A 17,823-nucleotide genomic window follows, 5' to 3' on the forward strand; every position below is an offset into this window, starting at 1 on the left:
TTCCTTTCCTTTCCCTCTTTATTATCCCCAGGTAATCACACATGCGGCCTTGGACATGAACCCCCTCCGAAACAGCCTTATCCCCAAGGTCTCATCCCCAACAACCCTCCTCCACCGACCGATACCCCCCGATCCCAACCCCAGATTTTGCGCCGAACACGCCCACAACGCCGATACAACTCCAACCCCGCGGAAAAACATCACCCCAAGAGCGACACACCACCTGCACCCGCACAGCCTTCACACTCTTCAAATGTTCCTCCATCGCAGCCACCAGACAGAATACCCGCGGCCGTCGCCGCAGCCGGAGCAACGACCACACCTGTGCGCCGTGGACTCCGCGAGGTGATCAAGGCTAGTCCTGTAGGGAGGTTTGGGAGATGGTATGCACGCGCGCAGGAGCGCAAGCCGTACACGACGCAGTTCTGGAGCTCGATCGTTATCTACCTGTTTGGGGATCTGAGTGCTCAATTGCTGTTTCCGTCGGAAGTTCCTGCGCCCGTGAAGGAAGGTGAGGTTGATGGGCATGAGGGGGCAACTGTCAGTGCTGGATATGATCCGCTTAGGACGTTGAGGCATTTGTGTGTTGGGGCGGGATCGAGTATCCCTTCTTATAACTGGTGGGTTTTTTTTTCTACTCTTCTCTTTCCTTTGGGTTTTCCGCATGGGATAAGAGCAGAGACTCTATGCACCGGGGTGTATATACTTGTTATCTGTTACTGATGTCTCCCCAGGTTCCTCTTCCTCGGAAACCACTTCAATTACCCGAGTAAATTCCTCTCGATCTTGACCAAGGTCGTCGTACAGCAGACGTGCTTCACACCGGTATTCAACACATACTTCTTCAGCATGCAATCTCTTCTTGCTGGTGCGACGCTCGACGAAACTTGGGAGCGGCTCAAGAAGGCTCTTCCCGTTAGCATTCAGAACAGCGTCAAGCTCTGGCCTGCTGTCACTGCGTTCAGTTTCATGTACGTGCCGGCGCAGTTCCGGAACGTCTTCTCTGGGTGCATTGCGGTTGGATGGCAGACTTATCTGAGCTGGTTGAATCAGAAAGCGGCGAAGGAAGTTGCTGCTGCTGAGCTTGCTGCTGAGGGACTGGGCGTCAGTGCTGGTGGTGCAGTGCATGCTGGCTCTCGGGGTAGCTTGATCTCTGCTGGAACTGCATAGGTGCTCGACATATAGACCGAGAGCACAGTTGGATTGGGGTTTGTATAGATTCATAGATTTCTGCCGACTATCGGCGATGGGTTCTGTTTTCAAAGCGATGCATGATACACCAAGAGCAATCAATTACTTAGATCAGTTGATCTTCATTTGGAAATATTGGGAGATGCTCAAAAAGAGTCTTAAGAAGTACGTGGTATGGAATGTGCGTCCAGTAAAAGCCGTTAACGCCGACGCGAGGCGAAGACATCGAGAACATCCGAGCATCCAACACATTCCCCGCAGACATGATCTCCTCCACTCGCAGGCATGTCCTGCCCAGAGAGAATTGACGACTCCAGTGACTATTCCGACTTCACGCCAGATGAAGAAGCCATACTGAACAACCTGCTGAGCCAAGTCGCGGAACACGCGACCGGCGCGATCGCCACTTCGCCCTTTGCACATCCACCTCCAATCGAACCGCCCCCGGCGCCGCCACCACCAGAACTTGACGAGCTACAGACCTTAGCACCAGAAGCCCTAGAGTTGCTTGTCGCAGATATCGAGGATGAGCCACCGGTCGTTCGGCTGCCTAAGGTTCTGGGTCGGGAAGCACCTCGCCGGCCATGGCAGTGGCAGCAGCATCGACCGGGCCAGACGGTTAGATGGGGTGCGAGTGCTAGGGGGAGGTCGAGTCCGTACGCTGGCAACGTCAACAAGTCCAGCCCCCGCCCGTCTGGTAAGTCCTCCTAATGGATCGGTCCGGTCGCATTGCCTGCAACTCGAACTGAGAACGAATATCATCCGAAGCGTTTAGTCGAGCACTCTAGTTCGACCGAGGGACGCGAAAAAGAACGCGAGCGCATGGCAGCCCGCGAACGAGAATGGACACGACAGGACGCTCCGGTCGATACACGAACCCCCGTCGAACGATTCCGACAAGCACCCAACAAGGCGTTTTCAGTGACCGATTTGGTCTCGCCTGCGTGGTGCGAGCTACAGTACTGGTATACTTTGACGAAACATGGACGGAAGAAGAGGACAGCTGCGATGAAGAAGGGGAGCTCTATGCATAAAACGCTCGAGGATGAGATTTACACTACTGTTCCTGTGGAGGTCACGACGAAGGAGGACGCGTGGGGTCTGCGGATTTGGAACGTCATTCAGGGATTGCGCATGCTGCGTGAGTATGGGGCCACGCGGGAGCTAGAGGTTTGGGGTGTTGTCGACGGGAATGTCGTCAATGGCGTTATCGATCAGTTGTCCTATGAGTGTCCTGACACGGAGCTGGAGGCTACTGCTGCTGCTTTCTATGCAGGTGTTGTGGAGTCGCGCACTGCGCTGCCGGAGTATCAGATGTCCTTGTCGGAATACTTGCTGTCGTCTTCGCAAGGAGGGATGAAGCTTTCTGATTTGGGGCAGAGCGTTGATGAAGCACCGCCCGTGGTCGAGCAGGAACTGCCGGCGGCTGTCTATGATCTACCCCGGATCTATCTGACGGACGTAAAGACAAAGGCTAATCGCTCGTTACCTACTGTCAAGAGCTCGGGGTTCAGACCGACCCTGCTCCAGCTGCAGCTGTATTACCATATGCTCAATCGGCTGATCACAAGCGACGACGTCTCCATTGATATACTCGCCGCTCGCTACGACTTCGATGCAAAGCGCCCGTTCTCAAATGACTTTGTCTTGGAAGTTGGTGGACTGAACGACCACTTCTTTGATGCGCTCTCCTCCCAGGAGTCTGAACAGAACGGGGGTCTTCCTACTGCCAGCCAAGACTCAATGAGCATGCTCCTAACGCATAATAACCTCTCCAGCCTTTGGAGTCTCATGATAGAGCAACTCCGCCTCACATTCCTCCCTGGCTCTTCCCTCGAAACACAACCCGTTGCACCATCTATCCCGGCACTCACCCAACCAGAGCTTTTGGAACCATACTCGACCCTCCTCTCCCCGGTCCTCACTGCCCGATATCTATCCTCTGCCGTCAATGAAGACTTGGAGAGACAATTCATAGGAAGTCGCTCATTCCTCTTCGACCCCACAAACCTCACCTCCTACCTCACAGATCAGATGACCTGGTGGCGCGGCGAGCGAGATCCTCGCGGCGTGGATGTCATGGATGCGTGGAAATGTCGCATCTGTGAATTCCGTGACGAGTGCTCTTGGCGTCAGGATCAGGAGATGACTTATGCTCGGAGGAATTGGAGAGCTGGGTCTTCGGCGGACATTTGAATTGGAAGTTGGTTTATTTGGAATTCATTGTACGCGTTTAGCGAAAGCAAAAGGGGATGGAGTTGGCATCTGATATATTCGCCCAGTGCAGATACTTTGGACTAGATGTTGGTTTCTATGGCTTCATATACATGACCAGGCAGTTGAAATGAAGATAGCTTCTTCTCTTATTGCCATTACTGAACCCACAAGGAGTCCATCATATCAAAAAGGATACTTCCTAACCTCCTCCTCCTTCTCAACATCCAACCCCCCCTCAACCTGCTCCTTATGCTTCCTATCCAAAAACTCCAACAAAACATCCTGATACTTCTCCCTCCCCTTATAAACCCCCACATCATCCCCCCAGCTCCGAATCGCATCCGCCAACCTCCCAGGCACATAATCCTCCTTCACAATCTCAACAATCGGCACAAAATAAGTCCTAATCGTAAACACAACCCCCCCAGACCTCGGCAACCTCCTCAACGACTGCCTCTCAGAACGGAAGAAATGCTTCTCAATAGCCCGATTCTTCTCCGCCGTATTCCACGACACATTCTCTCCATCCTCACTGCCAATACTCGGCGACCAAGCCAGCTCATCGTCAACCTGGATGAAATAATTATTCCTCAGCACGGGGTCCTCAGGCCGAAGCCGAGTAAAGAAATTCTTCATCCCTTTTTCCAGCTTGCTCTTGTATCCGGGCACATCGCCGGACGTGTGGATTTCAGATAGTCGCATGCCGAATTTGTCGCTTAGACGCCAGAATCCGGCTAAGAGGATTGCGCCCGCTAGCAGGTAGTATTCGCCGTCGGGCCGCTCAATCATTATTGCTAGGTCGTCTTGTACTAGACGCGCTGCTGTGGCCATTGGGTCTTCAGGGAGGGGTCGTTGGGTTATGTTGAAGGTTTCATTGGTTACGGTGTTGGTTATGCCTGTTGGGGTTTTGGTGAACATGCTTGGGTAGCGTTCTGGGAGGTAGGCACATCTAGGTATTGTTAGAATGGGGTCGAGGGCTTTGTTGAATTGGGACTTACAGCTCCTCTAGTAGTTCGATTGCCGCATCCATGGCCTCCGGCGCTGTGCGACAGCATTTACTTCCACGCTCTTTTATGCGACGGGCTTTGTCGCCGTGGTATTTCAAGTAGTGGTTGTCGAGTTCTGCGAGGGTTAGGGTATGTTTCAATGTTGGTAAGTTGTTCGAAGAGGACTCACCGATCCATTCATCCCATTTCATGCTTCTTAGACCCATCGTGATGAAGTATTTCCTGTCCCAGGTCAGAGGTCGAGGAAGAAGTATGGTGAAAGTCAATACTTACGGGCCATATCTGAAAGGTCGGTAGGGTATTGGCTTTGTCGAATGCACATCCCAGTCTGGGTATGGTGCTGCTGGTGGTCGCTTGAAGTCCGATGGTGTCCATTCTATATGTTTTAGTGAGTATTTCGGCTTGGATTGAGAGACTCCTTTGGACTTACCTCCTGGTGGCCTGGTAGGCTTCCCTTTCGCACCGGGTTTCTCCAAGTCAGGACTTGAAGACCTGGTCTTGTTGGATGTCCGTCTCCGGGATATGGCGATTACCAGCCATGCGCAGATGTTGAGGACGAGAAAGGCGCCCACGGCTTTTAGTGGGATGTTCGCTGGTATAGTTCCTTGCAGGGCGAGTGACATGATTATCTGGCAGCTATAAGGAAAAAGAACCTCAGGTATTCATATTAAGGCGAGATAATGTGGATGTAGGCCGTATGTAAGTATAGAGTAGGAAGTGAAAATGACCTTTATCGAGTCTATAGTAGGAATATTAATATGGCATTCTCTTGCGAACTGCCTTTTCCTGTTATCTGATGCGAGATATAAAGTCTATAAAACTGTCTCGTGGGAATAGAGCGATTGGTTTCGCGGGGAAGAGGGGAAATGACCTTTCTCTCCGCTCTGACTCTTTCGAGATGTTGGATCCGGGGCTGCATGTGCTAGTGAGCGTATAGGTAATGTATGTAATGTACATAGTAGGTGCCTTGAAGAGCATCAGTCTTTATCTGCCAAGATCATTCGTCGACACGGACTTTTTGTCCCCTTTGGGAAAGGCGATGCTGCACTTCTACTTGATAAGCTCTTTTGACTCTTTGACTTGAACCGATTGTGGATTGTTTGTATATTTACGAGCGGGTATTGTCAGGAATTCAAGCTCCTGGATCTACACATCTCCTACAGCAGTTTGCTGGAGAAGACAGTACTCGCCCCATTTGCGTCGGAAGCGGTCCGGAATGAGTGGCAAGTCAGGGATCCAGATCAACCGACCCAGCAGACCTGTCTGAGATGCATCCAAGAAGCTTGCGCAGGAGATCTTCTCCCACTGCGTCTTGTCCGTGACATAATGGGGCTCCAGTGCGGTCGCATCATGACCAGGGAAATAGGAATCAACCAGGAAAGAGCATTGAGAAATATCAACCTAGTGTCGAGTCAGCATACGAACAGAATACATTATAACAATACTGTGTTTAGACACTCACGTATTTGCTAGGGTCCTCGATATTGAGATCATTCATGCCAGACGGGATTTGCGAGGCCCCATTCAGACGCCCGAGATAACTCGGCGCATCCGGGAACTCACCCGGCAGCAGCCCTCGGAATTCGCTCCGGATGAATTTGGCGCGCATGTCGCTGGGAAGGAAATATGATGACGGGAAGCGATACCACTCCTTGCCGAAACAGACCGAGTCTCCTGTTTGCGAGAGATCCACCCGCTGTAGAGGCTCGAACACCTTCAAAGGAGCGTTATACGCAGTGACCATGCCTAGCGTGCGCAACATGCCGGCATTCAAGGCTACTAAAACAACAGACAGGGCTGCAGCCATCTTGAGTTTGGTTGGTACACGCCCAATCAGTTCCTTCCGGTCAGTGGAACCGAGGTAGGTTAAGATGATATGAAAACCTAGTGCTGCGCTGAGTGCCAGGAACGGGTATGCCGGGTACATGAAGCGCTCTTCCTTGTGGGGCTGGACCGAAAAGATCCCAAACCACATGTACCAAGGTGCAATTAGTGCCAGTGATCGCAATGAGGTTTGAATGGACGTAGTGTGCGATCGGAAGACCATCTGGAAGACTAGGAGAGGAGCGGATAGCATGGCGAGGACAAACCAAACATTGAAGTTGAGCAAAAGGTTTCGAATATAGAAAGTCCACGGCTCAGTCCCGAAGATGTCCGGTCCCTTACCCTCTCCTCCTAGGATGTTGTATGCAACAATATTCCATGGCACGAGGACGAGCTTTCGGAAGAAAGCATAGTCAACTGTAACTTCAAGAGCCTGCAATAATGTTCAGTGATGACTCGGAAGCCTCATGGAAAACTACTTACCAGAATTGACAAACAACGAACAATACCGTCAAAAACATTGTACAAAAAGGAGCCAAGTGACCCAGACATGAATCTAAGGATGGCCTCCTCAGCCAGAAAAGGGAGAACGAGAGCCCCAGCAAACGGCCAGCCAACAATTGTGCCCAGTCCGAACCACATGATGCCCTGAGCTGTTCTCCGGCCATTCTTCCAATCGAGGAACGAAGCCAGGCCAAGCATAGACATATACATGGTAAAGCTGGATGGCAAGAAGGCCGCCGAAGCATGGAACATGCCAGGGCTAAGTGTACCGACCATCACAAACAAGATACCAATGCGCGGGCTGAGGGTGCGACAGATCGCAGAGTATAATCGCGTCTGACAGGCAGCGCAGACAAAAGCAAGAGACAAACGGATTGTATAGAATTCGGCGGTCTTGCTGTGAACTACTAGAGACCCCAGCTTGCCTACAGCAGCATGGAGCGACACGTAGAGCCAGCTCCGAATGGAATAAACAGGAGAATACTCCCATGTTTGAAGCCCATATCCATGCTGTAAATAATGCGCAGGTTCCCAAAAGTTGAACACTTCATCGCAGTCTTGAATTGGAGAGAAAATTGCGGCGAGGCCGTTGGCGATTAGACATAGGTAGAGGGTGATGTTGAGGGGGAGGTAGTAGGGAGGAGGTGGTGGTCTATATAGATTAGATTAACATGATATTTGATCCCACGTAATCGCATACACATACAGCTTCTTTGTCCGAGGTCTATGAACATCCTCGGTGCCATTGTTAGACCCTGCCATGTTGGTTGAGGTTGAGTGGGAGTCTTGGAGACATCATTGACTTGATAGAGCTGCGATAACCGATAAGACCTCCACCGCCCTGACCGCCCTGTGAAATCCGGCAAATTAAAAAAAAAGTTTCGCGTCCGACATCTTTTTGATCTTGCGATTTGAACTGTTCATTTTTATTTTCTAGTCGATATTCCAGAATGCATGACCAGCAGAACCTGCCAGACCAGGCTATGGACACAGGCGAAGGCCCTGCCTTAAAGAAACCCTGTCTGATCAATACGCCGCCTGTTCCAGGGACTCCAGACACTGGCAGCGATTTCTACAACACTCCCTTGGCCGCAGGTACGCCAGCCACGAGTACTATCGGCGCGACTGCTGAGGAGAGCACAGACGAGCCATCTGCTTCCTCGAATCCCTCTTCCGTGATCCCCGGATTGAATCTTATCCACCACACCTCCGAACACGAAGCTGGCTCAGACTCGGCCGAGCAGAAGGTCAAGGAAGAGCAAGTTGAACCGACGCAGCAACAGACAACTGAGCCGGAGGCCAAGCAAGAACAGCACCAAACCATCTCACAACCAGGGCTTACCGAAACAGTGACGAAGGAGGAGCCAGAGGCGATCAACACCGAACAACAACCCACTGCCCCCCACGACGAAGCTATGGACGTTGAGCAAGGCGCACACAATGACAACATGATCGAACGAAATGTCGACATCATTGAAGCCACTGGCCAGGATGGTGATGCCGAAGGGGATGAACATCCTGAATGGGAGGAAGATTCTTCACCATACGAGTCATCTTCAGACAGCTCTGATTCCTCGGACTCCGATGATAGTGACGACGAAGACTACCCGATTCTCTCTGCTGAGGAGCAAGCCCGTATCCTCATGCTGGCCGAAGGTGGTTCCGATGACGAGGGAAATGGCAAAGGAAAATCCGGAGGTCCTCTGCGGACCACCAACGAAATTGAGCAAGAAATTCTGCCTATCCCCGAGGTCAAGATCACACCCGGAATGAAGATTGTCTTCCTGGGCAAAGTCCATGCCGCCATCGACAATAATGTTCTCATCGAGGCAAATACTTCTGGAGAGTATCAGGTACTTGAATCAGGCTCTTTGCTCTGCTCCGATGATCGCCAGGTCATTGGCGTGGTAGCAGAGACCTTAGGAAGAGTCGAGAACCCTCTATACACCATCGCATACGCCACAGCCGCCGAAGTCCAGGAGAAGGGTCTTGTCAAAGGCAAAGATATCTTCTACGTCGAGGAACACTCCACCTTTGTCTTTACCCAGCCGCTCAAGGGCTTGAAGGGAAGTGATGCCTCTAACTTCCACGACGAGGAAGTCGCCGATGAGGAGATGGAATTCTCCGACGATGAAGCGGAGGCCGAATACAAGCGCAAGCTGAAGCAAAAGCGACAGGAGCGAAAGGAAGCCAGAGAAGGCCCAAGAGGCAAGAGACCAGCCCCAGGCCCTTCAAAACTGAACCAGTCCGAGCTCAACTACGACGATGCCGGAGGCGAGGAGGGATACACTCCTCTGGCTCGCCCCACAAACCTCCACGAGATGATGAGTAGCCGCGAAGCACCAGTCGAGGGCACCGAGCGCGGCGGTGGCCGCGGCGGAAGAGGTCGTGGTCGGGGTGACCGTGGACGCGGAGCACGAGGCCGCGGCGGACGAGGCGGAAGAGAGTGGGAGCAGGAGCGTCGGCCCCAACAGGGCAGCGGCTCAGGCTACGAGTCGAAGCCGCAGCAGCAACCTCAAGCCCCGCCCGCACCATACGCCCAACCCATGTATCAGCAGCCCCAGCAGGCCGCATACGGGATGCCCCAGCCCTTCGCTGGATATGCGCCATACGCACAGCAACAAGCTCCGAACCCGCAACAGGCGCAACATCAACCGCAATTCGGCCAGGGCGGAGCGATGGGACAAATGCCCTTCCAGTTCCCCAATTTCCAGGCCTTGCAGCAAATGCAGATGTTCCAGAACGCCTCTGCCAACCAATTCTCGCCCCAGCATCTGGCTCTTATGCAGCAGCAACAGCAATTCTTGCAGAATTACCCGCAGTTCCAGCAGCAATACGCTCAGCCTCAGCAGCATTATCAGCAGTCTCAGCAACCGCCCCAGCAGCCTGCGCAAAACCAGGGCATGAACTTTGACCAAGTCAAAGCTCAGCTGGATCTGCTGCGTAACCTCAGCGGTGGGAACCAGGGTCCTCCTCCTTCTTGATAGCTTCGTTTTCCTTGCATGTTCTTCTGTGATATCCTGGCATCGGATTTGATTTGCATTTACAGCGGGGTCTGTGCGGGTTGGAAAATTTCACTCATGTAAAATTTCATGTAGTTTCAATTTAGTGTCTGAACGGCTTACGAAGTTGACGAATTCACTAAATGTTTGAATATGTGTGTATGATTTTAGCCATGAAGAAGTAAACCGCTATCCGTACAGGTACAATTGCCCTAGGCCTGATGATCAGCCGTAGGAAAGTCTCCCCCTTAACGCCCAGCTGCCTGAGCACTCTTTGCCAAAGTCCAGAAGTTCTCCATCTTCGCCCGGGACAATGCGTCTTTGGCTGCCGAGTCCGTTTCGCAAATACGAGCACCAAACCATCTCTTGAAAGCCCGGGCCTTGACCTGGCCTTCCCAGAGGAGATTGCAAGTGTTCGAACTGAGATCCCGAGGCTCTCCCTTCTCATCCTCAGTAGACAACCAAGACACCTGGGCTTCGGGGCTGTCTGGGGCTACACGATCAGAACCGGGGTTTTCGGTCCAGTCGATGCGGTTCATCATCAACTTTCGATAATTATTGATAGAGTGCTTGCCGCCTTCAACAACCACCAAATTGAACCTGGGATGCATGATGCAAATGCCGGTCAATTTATTCTGCTCCGCGTTCTTGCCGATCTTGAAACGGTTTCGCCCGCTCGCCAGACTGTCAATCCGGTACACGGATTGGAAGATGCCCATAGCAGCGTCCTTCTCCTGCTGCGCTGCTAATTTCTCGTGACGTTGCTCTTTGGTCAGTTTGCGCTCTTCGTTCGCCATCTCGTGGGCCTCCCTTCGCTCTGCGATCTCCCTGGTAACCCGGGCTTCAACCGCCGTGGGATCCTTGACCGCTTGTTCTCCCAAAACACGCATGAGGTTTGATTTCTTGACCTTAGGAGCCGGTGCTTCAATAAGACCCAGTCTGATCTTGGCTTGCTGTTCCTTGAGGTCCGCCATGCGTCGCTGTCGTCGGATCTTAGCTTGTTCCTTGGGAGTAAGATACATTGGCTTTTGCGGGGGCGCATGTTTATCTTGTGGAGGTTCAAGCTGAATAGGGTGCTGAATATAGCGGGTGATGATAGTGTCGGGGGTATCGATTTTGATGTTTTGCGGGTCATCAATTGCATTGTAGTCGCCACCATTGACCAGACCTTCGTCCCACCACTCAATAGCTGGTGGAGCAGGAACAAGGAACGCTTTCTCCACGTCAATGTCGTCCTCGAGACCGGCCTGTCGCGCTTTCTCTGCAATCCTCTTCTTCATAGCCTCCAACTGTGCCTGTCTGCGCAGAGCGGCAGCCTGCTGGATATATTTGCCTTTCTGGTTGAAGATAAGCTGTCGAGTTTGTCGGGGCTTTGCGATCGTTGCCTTGGGATTGAGAGCTGGATCGAAGTATGGGTTGTTCTTGATTTCTTCCACAGACGGCCCAGACAGATCGAGCTGGGGCCCACCGGCGCGTTTTGGCTTGGCTTGACGTCCACCACGAGGTTCAGGTATAGTATCGGAGAGAAGTGCAGGGTGAAGACCAACATCTAGGCCACCGCGGGCCTTGTTCATACCCTCATCGTCGCGAACCGGAGGTTGGTGGGATGGCGCAGGCGCACTAGGTCGTGACAAAGAGGGTGCATTGGCTCTTTGGGTAGCTGCAGCGACCCTAGCTTTCATCTGTTCTAATCTCGACATTCCGGGACTGGGCGCTGGCGGAGTAGGACTTGCCGAAGCCGGTGCTGATGGTGGAGGGGGCGTCGGACTCGCCGTCGCGCCGCTGCGTGCTTGAAGGCGAGCGCGGACAGCATCTGCCTTTGCTCTTGCCTCGGCGACCATTTTCGCGATATCTGGTTTTCCCGGGGCAGCACCTCCTTGAGCTGGTACCGGGGACCCATGGTTGGAGCGGGTCCTTTTCTGGGAGTTGTCGATTTGATCCTCGGCGTGAGGACGCTTCAACGAATTTCCCGATGCGTCGGCCATGATGGGAATAAAATCTCAATGGCTCGGTAGCCCGGCGATTTGAAAACCCACAAAGAGTTCAGCAAGTGACGATGGACAAGAGAGCTGAGAGGTGTATGACAAGCAGTCCACGCAGAAACCCAAAAGGCGGTAAAGCAGGGCAGAAAGAAGGTTGCTCCTCCGGGAAAAAAAAGTTCGCTCCAGAACTAAAAAAGCACTTGGAGACTTGATCCAGGCACTTTGATTTCGTGCGCCAGCGTTTTCTGTTGCTCAAAGAGCTGCAGGCTACAATGGCAACTTTTGCGCGCCCGGTCGCCTCGACCATTAATGGGGTCGACTTCAATGTCTACTCCGAGGAAGAGATCAAAGCTCTCTCGGTGAAAAGAATTCACAATACTCCGACTTTGGATTCATTTAACAACCCTGTTCCTGGTGGTCTTCAAGACCCTGCTATGGGCGCTTGGGGCGATCATGTGTGAGTTTCGAGTTCGTCGAGTATTGTTTTCAACCTCTAACGTGGGAGATTTTCTTCTACTTCTACAGATGCACTACCTGTCGCCAAAATTCTTTTACATGTACCGGACACCCCGGACACATTGAGCTTCCAGTACCGTTCTATAATGTTACCTTCTTCGATCACATTTTCCGACTTCTCCGAGCACAATGTGTGTACTGTCTCCGCTTGCAGATGGGCCGCAGCCAGGTCAACATGTACACCTGCAAATTGCGCCTCTTGCAATACGGCTTGGTCGACGATGTCGCTGTTGTCGATGCTATGGGAGCGGTGAAAGGTGCCAAGTCCAAGGCTACTAAGGGCAAGGAAGACGAATCGGACGATGACGATGAAGCCGATGATGACGACTATATGAAAAAGAGGTCCGAATATGTCTCTCGGCGCATCCGTGAAGCCAAGAAGGAGGGCAAATTGGACGGATTGATGGCTGGCGGGCAAAACCCTATTGCCGCAGAAGCCAGGAGAGAGTTGATCAAGGCCTTCTTCAAGGACATCAACGCATTCAAGAAATGTGTTAACTGTAGCGGGTACGTTATGCAAACTATATTGATCTTGGCTTTCCTAGTTAACACCGCGGCAGGATTTCCCCGTCTTACAAGAAAGATCGCTACAACAAAATCTTCCGGAAGCAGTTAACTGAGAAGCCGAAGCTTGCAATGCTGCAGGGAGGATTCCAGGCACCGAATACCATGGTACTACTTGAACAGGAAAGACACTCGAAGTCCAAGCAGAATGGTGTATCCGAGATCCACGGCGCTGAGGAAGAGATTCGACGCGGCGTGGCTGTCGTGCAGGAGGTACAGGGATCGACCGGTCAAGAATTCATGTCTTCATCTGAGGTCTATGCCGCTCTTCATCTTCTTTTCCAGAAAGAAGATGACATCATGCAGCTTGTCTACAACTCTCGGCCTGTGCCCAAGGGAGTGAAGGTTGTCTCGGCGGATATGTTCTTCATCAAGAGCCTCATGGTTCCGCCAAATAAGTACCGCCCTGCCGTTCAGCAGGGTGCCGGAACGGTCATGGAGGCCCAGCAGAACACTTCGTTCAATGCCATCCTAAAGGGGTGTGATACCATCAACCAGATCAGCAAAGAGATCCAAAACGAGGAAGAGAAAACCATGTCTCGGGCACGGAATTACAGTGACCTCCTCCAGGCTATCGTCCAGCTTCAGGATGTGGTCAACGGCTTGATTGACCGCGATCGCACCTCGGTCACTGGCTCAGCTGCCCTGTCACAGCCTAACGGTATCAAACAGATTCTCGAGAAGAAGGAAGGTTTGTTCCGAAAGAACATGATGGGCAAGCGTGTCAACTTTGCTGCTCGTAGTGTCATTTCGCCTGATCCCAACATCGAACCCAACGAGATCGGTGTACCTCTCGTCTTCGCAAAGAAGTTGACTTTCCCCGAACCCGTCACAAATCACAACTTCTGGGAATTGAAGGAGGCCGTCATTAATGGCCCCGACAAATACCCCGGTGCTTCTTCCATTGAGAACGAAAACGGACAAGTCATCAACCTGAAGTTCAAGAACCTGGAAGAGCGGACAGCGCTTGCCAACCAGCTCCTCGCACCGTCAAATTGGCGCCAGAAAGGTTCGCGCAACAAGAAAGTCTATCGTCATCTCACTACTGGTGATTACGTTTTGATGAACCGTCAGCCCACTCTGCACAAGCCCTCCATCATGGGTCACAAGGCTCGTGTCCTTCCCAATGAGCGCGTCATTCGCATGCACTACGCCAACTGCAACACCTACAATGCCGATTTCGATGGTGATGAAATGAACATGCATTTCCCCCAGAATGAGCTTGCTCAAGCAGAAGCCAGAATGCTGGCCGATGCTGACCACCAGTACCTTGTTGCCACATCAGGTAAACCTCTGAGAGGTCTGATTCAAGATCACATCTCAATGGGAACATGGGTTACGTGTCGTGACACCTTCTATGACGAGGAAGATTACAACCAGCTGTTGTACAGTTGTTTGAGACCGGAGCACTCGCACATTGTCACGGACCGGATCCAGTTGGTGGAGCCTGCCGTGCGAAAGCCCAAATGTTTATGGACCGGAAAACAGCTCATTACGACAATCCTCAAAAACATTCAACCCCAAGACCGAGGTGGTTTGACTTTGCAGAGCAAGTCTTCGACTCCTGGTAACCGATGGGGCGAAGGCAACGAGGAGGGAGATGTCCTTTTCCAGGATGGCGAGTATCTGTGTGGTATTCTCGATAAAAAACAACTCGGCCCCACTGCTGGAGGTCTCATCGATGCCGTTCATGAAGTGTATGGATATAGCATTGCTGGAAAGCTTATTGGTATCCTTGGAAGACTCCTCAACCGCGTTCTCAACCTGCGGGGTTTCAGCTGTGGTATCGATGATCTTCGATTGACCAAGGAGGGTGACCGTATCCGCAAGGAGAAATTGGCTACTGCCCCTCAAATGGGTCTCGAGGTCGCTCTGAAGTATGTCACCTTGGACAAGGCTTCTGGTGACCAGACTCCTGAGTTGAACCGACGATTGGAGGAGGTTCTTCGCGATGACGACAAGCAAAGTGGATTGGATAGCGTTTCCAACGCCCGGTCTGCGAAGCTCTCTTCTGAAATCACTGGTGCCTGTCTCCCACATGGTCTTGCTAAGCCTTTCCCTTGGAACCAGATGCAGTCTATGACAATCTCTGGAGCTAAGGGATCTGGTGTTAACGCCAACCTGATTTCTTGTAATCTCGGCCAGCAGGTTCTTGAGGGTCGACGTGTACCACTCATGATCAGTGGAAAGACTCTTCCGTCGTTCAAGGCCTTCGAAACACACCCCATGGCCGGTGGTTACGTGTCTGGTCGTTTCTTGACCGGTATCAAACCCCAGGAATACTACTTCCACGCCATGGCTGGTCGTGAAGGTCTGATTGATACTGCCGTCAAGACCTCTAGATCCGGTTACCTGCAGCGTTGTCTGATCAAGGGCATGGAAGGCCTGAAGGCCGAGTACGACTCCTCTGTCCGTGAGGCATCTGATGGCTCCATTGTCCAATTCTTGTACGGAGAGGACGGTCTCGACATCACCAAGCAGGTGCACCTCAACGACTTCGATTTCCTTGCTCAGAACCACATCTCCATTTCCAAGCAAGTTCAAGCCGACGACTATCACAAATTGGCCAAGGAACACGTCACTACGTGGCACAAGGATGCCATCAAGGCAGTTCGCAAGACTGGAAAGGTTGACGCTATGGACCCTGCATTGTCTCAATTCCCTCCCGGAGGCAACCTGGGTAGTACTTCTGAAGCGTTCGCTCAGGAGCTCAAGAAGGTAAGGACTCGACATATTTCCCATTGTCAAATTCATTCTAACAATCTTGAAATTAGTACGCGGACGTCAACAAGAGCAAGCTCATCAAAGACAAGAAGAAGAACATTGAGGGCAAGCTCAGCAAGAAGACATTCGAGGCTTTAATGAACATGAAGTACATGAAGTCTATCATTGATCCTGGCGAGGCTGTCGGAATTATGGCCGGTCAGTCCGTTGGTGAACCCTCCACACAGATGACACTCAACACCTTCCATTTGGCTGGTCACTCCGCAAAGAACGTCACACTGGGTATTCCCCGTCTACGTGAAATTGTCATGACTGCAAGTGCAAATATTATGACGCCTACGATGACCCTTCTTCTGAATGAAGAAATTTCCAAGGAGGACTCTGAAAAGTTCGCCAAGGCCATCAGCAAACTCAGCATCGCTGAACTGGTCGATACGGTGCGGGTTAAGGAGCGCATTGGCCAGGGTATTGGTCATGCCAAGGCTAAGATTTACGACATCGAGATCGATTTCTTCCCATCTGAAGAGTACACCAAGGAATACGCGATTGAGACCAAGGATGTCCTAATTGCTCTGCAATCCAAGCTCATCCCTCGTTTGGTAAGACTCACCAAGGCGGAACTCAAGAAGCGCAACGAAGAGAAGAAGGGTGTCAAGGGCACTACATCTCAGCCTGAAATCGGTGTCTCCGTCGGCAGAATCGCGGAGGCCCCGAGAGGCGCTGACACCGAGGCCCAGCCCGCCGATGATGACAACGAAGACGACGAGGATGATGCCAAGCGGGCAGCAGGCGCTCAAAACCGGGGCAACCAGGTTTCCTACGAGGGACCCGACGATGGCGAGCGGGAAATCATCCGACGCCAAGATTCCCCCGAGGAGGATGAGGACGAGGATGAGAGCAGTAAGCCTGCCAAGGGCACCCGCGACGTGGAAATGCAGGACGGATCTGATTCAGAGGATGACTCTGATGACGAGACTGCCCAGGACACCAAGGCGCGCGAGGACGATGTCATGGGCAAGTTCGAGGAAATTACCAAGTTCAAATTCGACCCGAAGAAGGGCAACACTTGCTCCATCCAACTGCAGTACGACGTCGAAACCCCCAAGCTCCTGCTCCTTCCGCTGGTTGAAAAGGTTCTCCACCTCGCCGTAATCCAGTGCATCCCCGGCATGGGCAACTGTGTCTACGTCGAGGCCGACGAGGCCAAGGGCGATCCCGCCAACATTGTCACCGAGGGTGTCAACCTGCTTGCCATGCGCGACTACCAGGATATCATCAAGCCCCACTCGATCTACACTAACTCCATCCACGACATGCTCAAGTTGTACGGTGTGGAGGCTGCTCGGGCCACCATCGTCCGCGAAATGGACGCCGTTTTCAAGGGTCACAGTATCTCCGTCGACAACCGTCACCTGAACTTGATCGGTGATGTGATGACGCAGTCTGGTAGCTTCAAGGCCTTCAGCCGTAACGGCTTGGTCAAGGATGCCTCGTCTGCTTTCGCGCGCGCCAGTTTCGAGACTACTGTCGGCGCCCTGAAGGACGTTGTGCTCGAGAGGGGTGTTGATAACCTCAAGAGTCCTAGTAGTAGGATTGTTGTTGGCCGTGCCGGCACCGTCGGCACTGGTTCCTTCGACATTCTTGCTCCTGTAGCATAGTCACCCTCTGACTGGATGGAGTTTTGATATGTGTATTTGGATTTTGTTCATGTGTATATTGTGTTTCTTCTGCAAAGCTCTGTTTTCTTTTATGTCGCTTCATCTTTGATGTGTCGATGATCTGGAGTTTGTCTTCGTGCAGGATCTTAAAAGTCTGTCCCTGTTCATATTAGCATCTTGACTAGTGCAATAAATAGATATTTTCGAGTTCAGGTCTGGAAGTTGGTAATATCGGTTAGTCTAATATGTACGAGGTTGATGGTGACTACGTGTAGTATCTACATGTGAGTACACTTAGTACCTGCATTGGCATGAACCAACAGTATGTATGGCAGGGTCTGGGACCTAAGGGCCTGTCCTAAGGGCCTGACCCTGTCCTAAGGGCCTCGCCACTAGTCACTACACTGGCTAGTTAGTAGAAGTTCTCGCCTTAACTACGGAGTACGCAGGCTACTGTGTAGTTTCCTCTTAGGGTACACCTGAGGTGCATAATGCATTACACCAGAGAGTCATGTGATGGCCTAATCTAGCTTAGTGTCCCATACGAACCATCACGTTTTCGAACTCCTTCGGACTCCTCGGGCCTAGGTATTGATGATGATGATGATGTTGATGATGATTTCATTAGCCCGAT

At 52.0% G+C, this 17,823-nt stretch overlaps 6 protein-coding genes across 6 annotated transcripts; 3 read left to right on the top strand and 3 right to left on the bottom strand.

Moving 5' to 3' along the window:
* Positions 1–33: 33 nt before the first annotated feature.
* N7515_007194 (Mpv17/PMP22) lies at positions 34–3,387 on the top strand (the record flags this gene model as incomplete). Its single annotated transcript, XM_056667938.1, has 4 exons — positions 34–620; positions 735–1,141; positions 1,475–1,888; positions 1,967–3,387. Coding segments are annotated over 4 exons (2,829 nt in total), but the record flags the coding sequence as incomplete, so codon positions are not given.
* A 204-nt stretch (positions 3,388–3,591) lies between these two features.
* N7515_007195 (heme-dependent oxidative N-demethylase family protein) lies at positions 3,592–5,038 on the bottom strand (the record flags this gene model as incomplete). Its single annotated transcript, XM_056667939.1, has 5 exons — positions 3,592–4,357; positions 4,407–4,530; positions 4,585–4,637; positions 4,689–4,791; positions 4,846–5,038. The coding sequence occupies 5 exons, from the start codon at positions 5,036–5,038 to the stop codon at positions 3,592–3,594; spliced, it is 1,239 nt and encodes a 412-aa protein (XP_056521535.1).
* Positions 5,039–5,561: 523 nt separating this feature from the next.
* Positions 5,562–7,505, bottom strand: N7515_007196 (dolichyl-P-Man:Man(6)GlcNAc(2)-PP-dolichol alpha-1,2-mannosyltransferase; the record flags this gene model as incomplete). The annotated part of the gene is made up of 4 exons (XM_056667940.1): positions 5,562–5,816; positions 5,878–6,672; positions 6,723–7,395; positions 7,450–7,505. The coding sequence occupies 4 exons, from the start codon at positions 7,503–7,505 to the stop codon at positions 5,562–5,564; spliced, it is 1,779 nt and encodes a 592-aa protein (XP_056521536.1).
* A 188-nt stretch (positions 7,506–7,693) lies between these two features.
* On the top strand, positions 7,694–9,727 carry N7515_007197 (RNA-binding snoRNP assembly protein NAF1; the record flags this gene model as incomplete). Its single annotated transcript, XM_056667941.1, has 1 exon — positions 7,694–9,727. One exon carries the CDS (start codon positions 7,694–7,696, stop codon positions 9,725–9,727), a length of 2,034 nt encoding a protein of 677 aa, XP_056521537.1.
* Positions 9,728–9,993: 266 nt separating this feature from the next.
* N7515_007198 (U4/U6-U5 snRNP complex subunit PRP3) lies at positions 9,994–11,730 on the bottom strand (the record flags this gene model as incomplete). Its single annotated transcript, XM_056667942.1, has 1 exon — positions 9,994–11,730. One exon carries the CDS (start codon positions 11,728–11,730, stop codon positions 9,994–9,996), a length of 1,737 nt encoding a protein of 578 aa, XP_056521538.1.
* A 269-nt stretch (positions 11,731–11,999) lies between these two features.
* Positions 12,000–17,189, top strand: N7515_007199 (DNA-directed RNA polymerase I core subunit RPA190; the record flags this gene model as incomplete). Its single annotated transcript, XM_056667943.1, has 4 exons — positions 12,000–12,184; positions 12,253–12,750; positions 12,804–15,525; positions 15,582–17,189. 4 exons carry the CDS (start codon positions 12,000–12,002, stop codon positions 17,187–17,189), a joined length of 5,013 nt encoding a protein of 1,670 aa, XP_056521539.1.
* Positions 17,190–17,823: the final 634 nt, after the last annotated feature.

This window comes from Penicillium bovifimosum (assembly GCF_028826915.1).
Source record: "Penicillium bovifimosum strain IBT 22155 chromosome Unknown utg000005l_segment0_segment0, whole genome shotgun sequence".
Lineage (NCBI taxonomy): Eukaryota > Fungi > Ascomycota > Eurotiomycetes > Eurotiales > Aspergillaceae > Penicillium > Penicillium bovifimosum.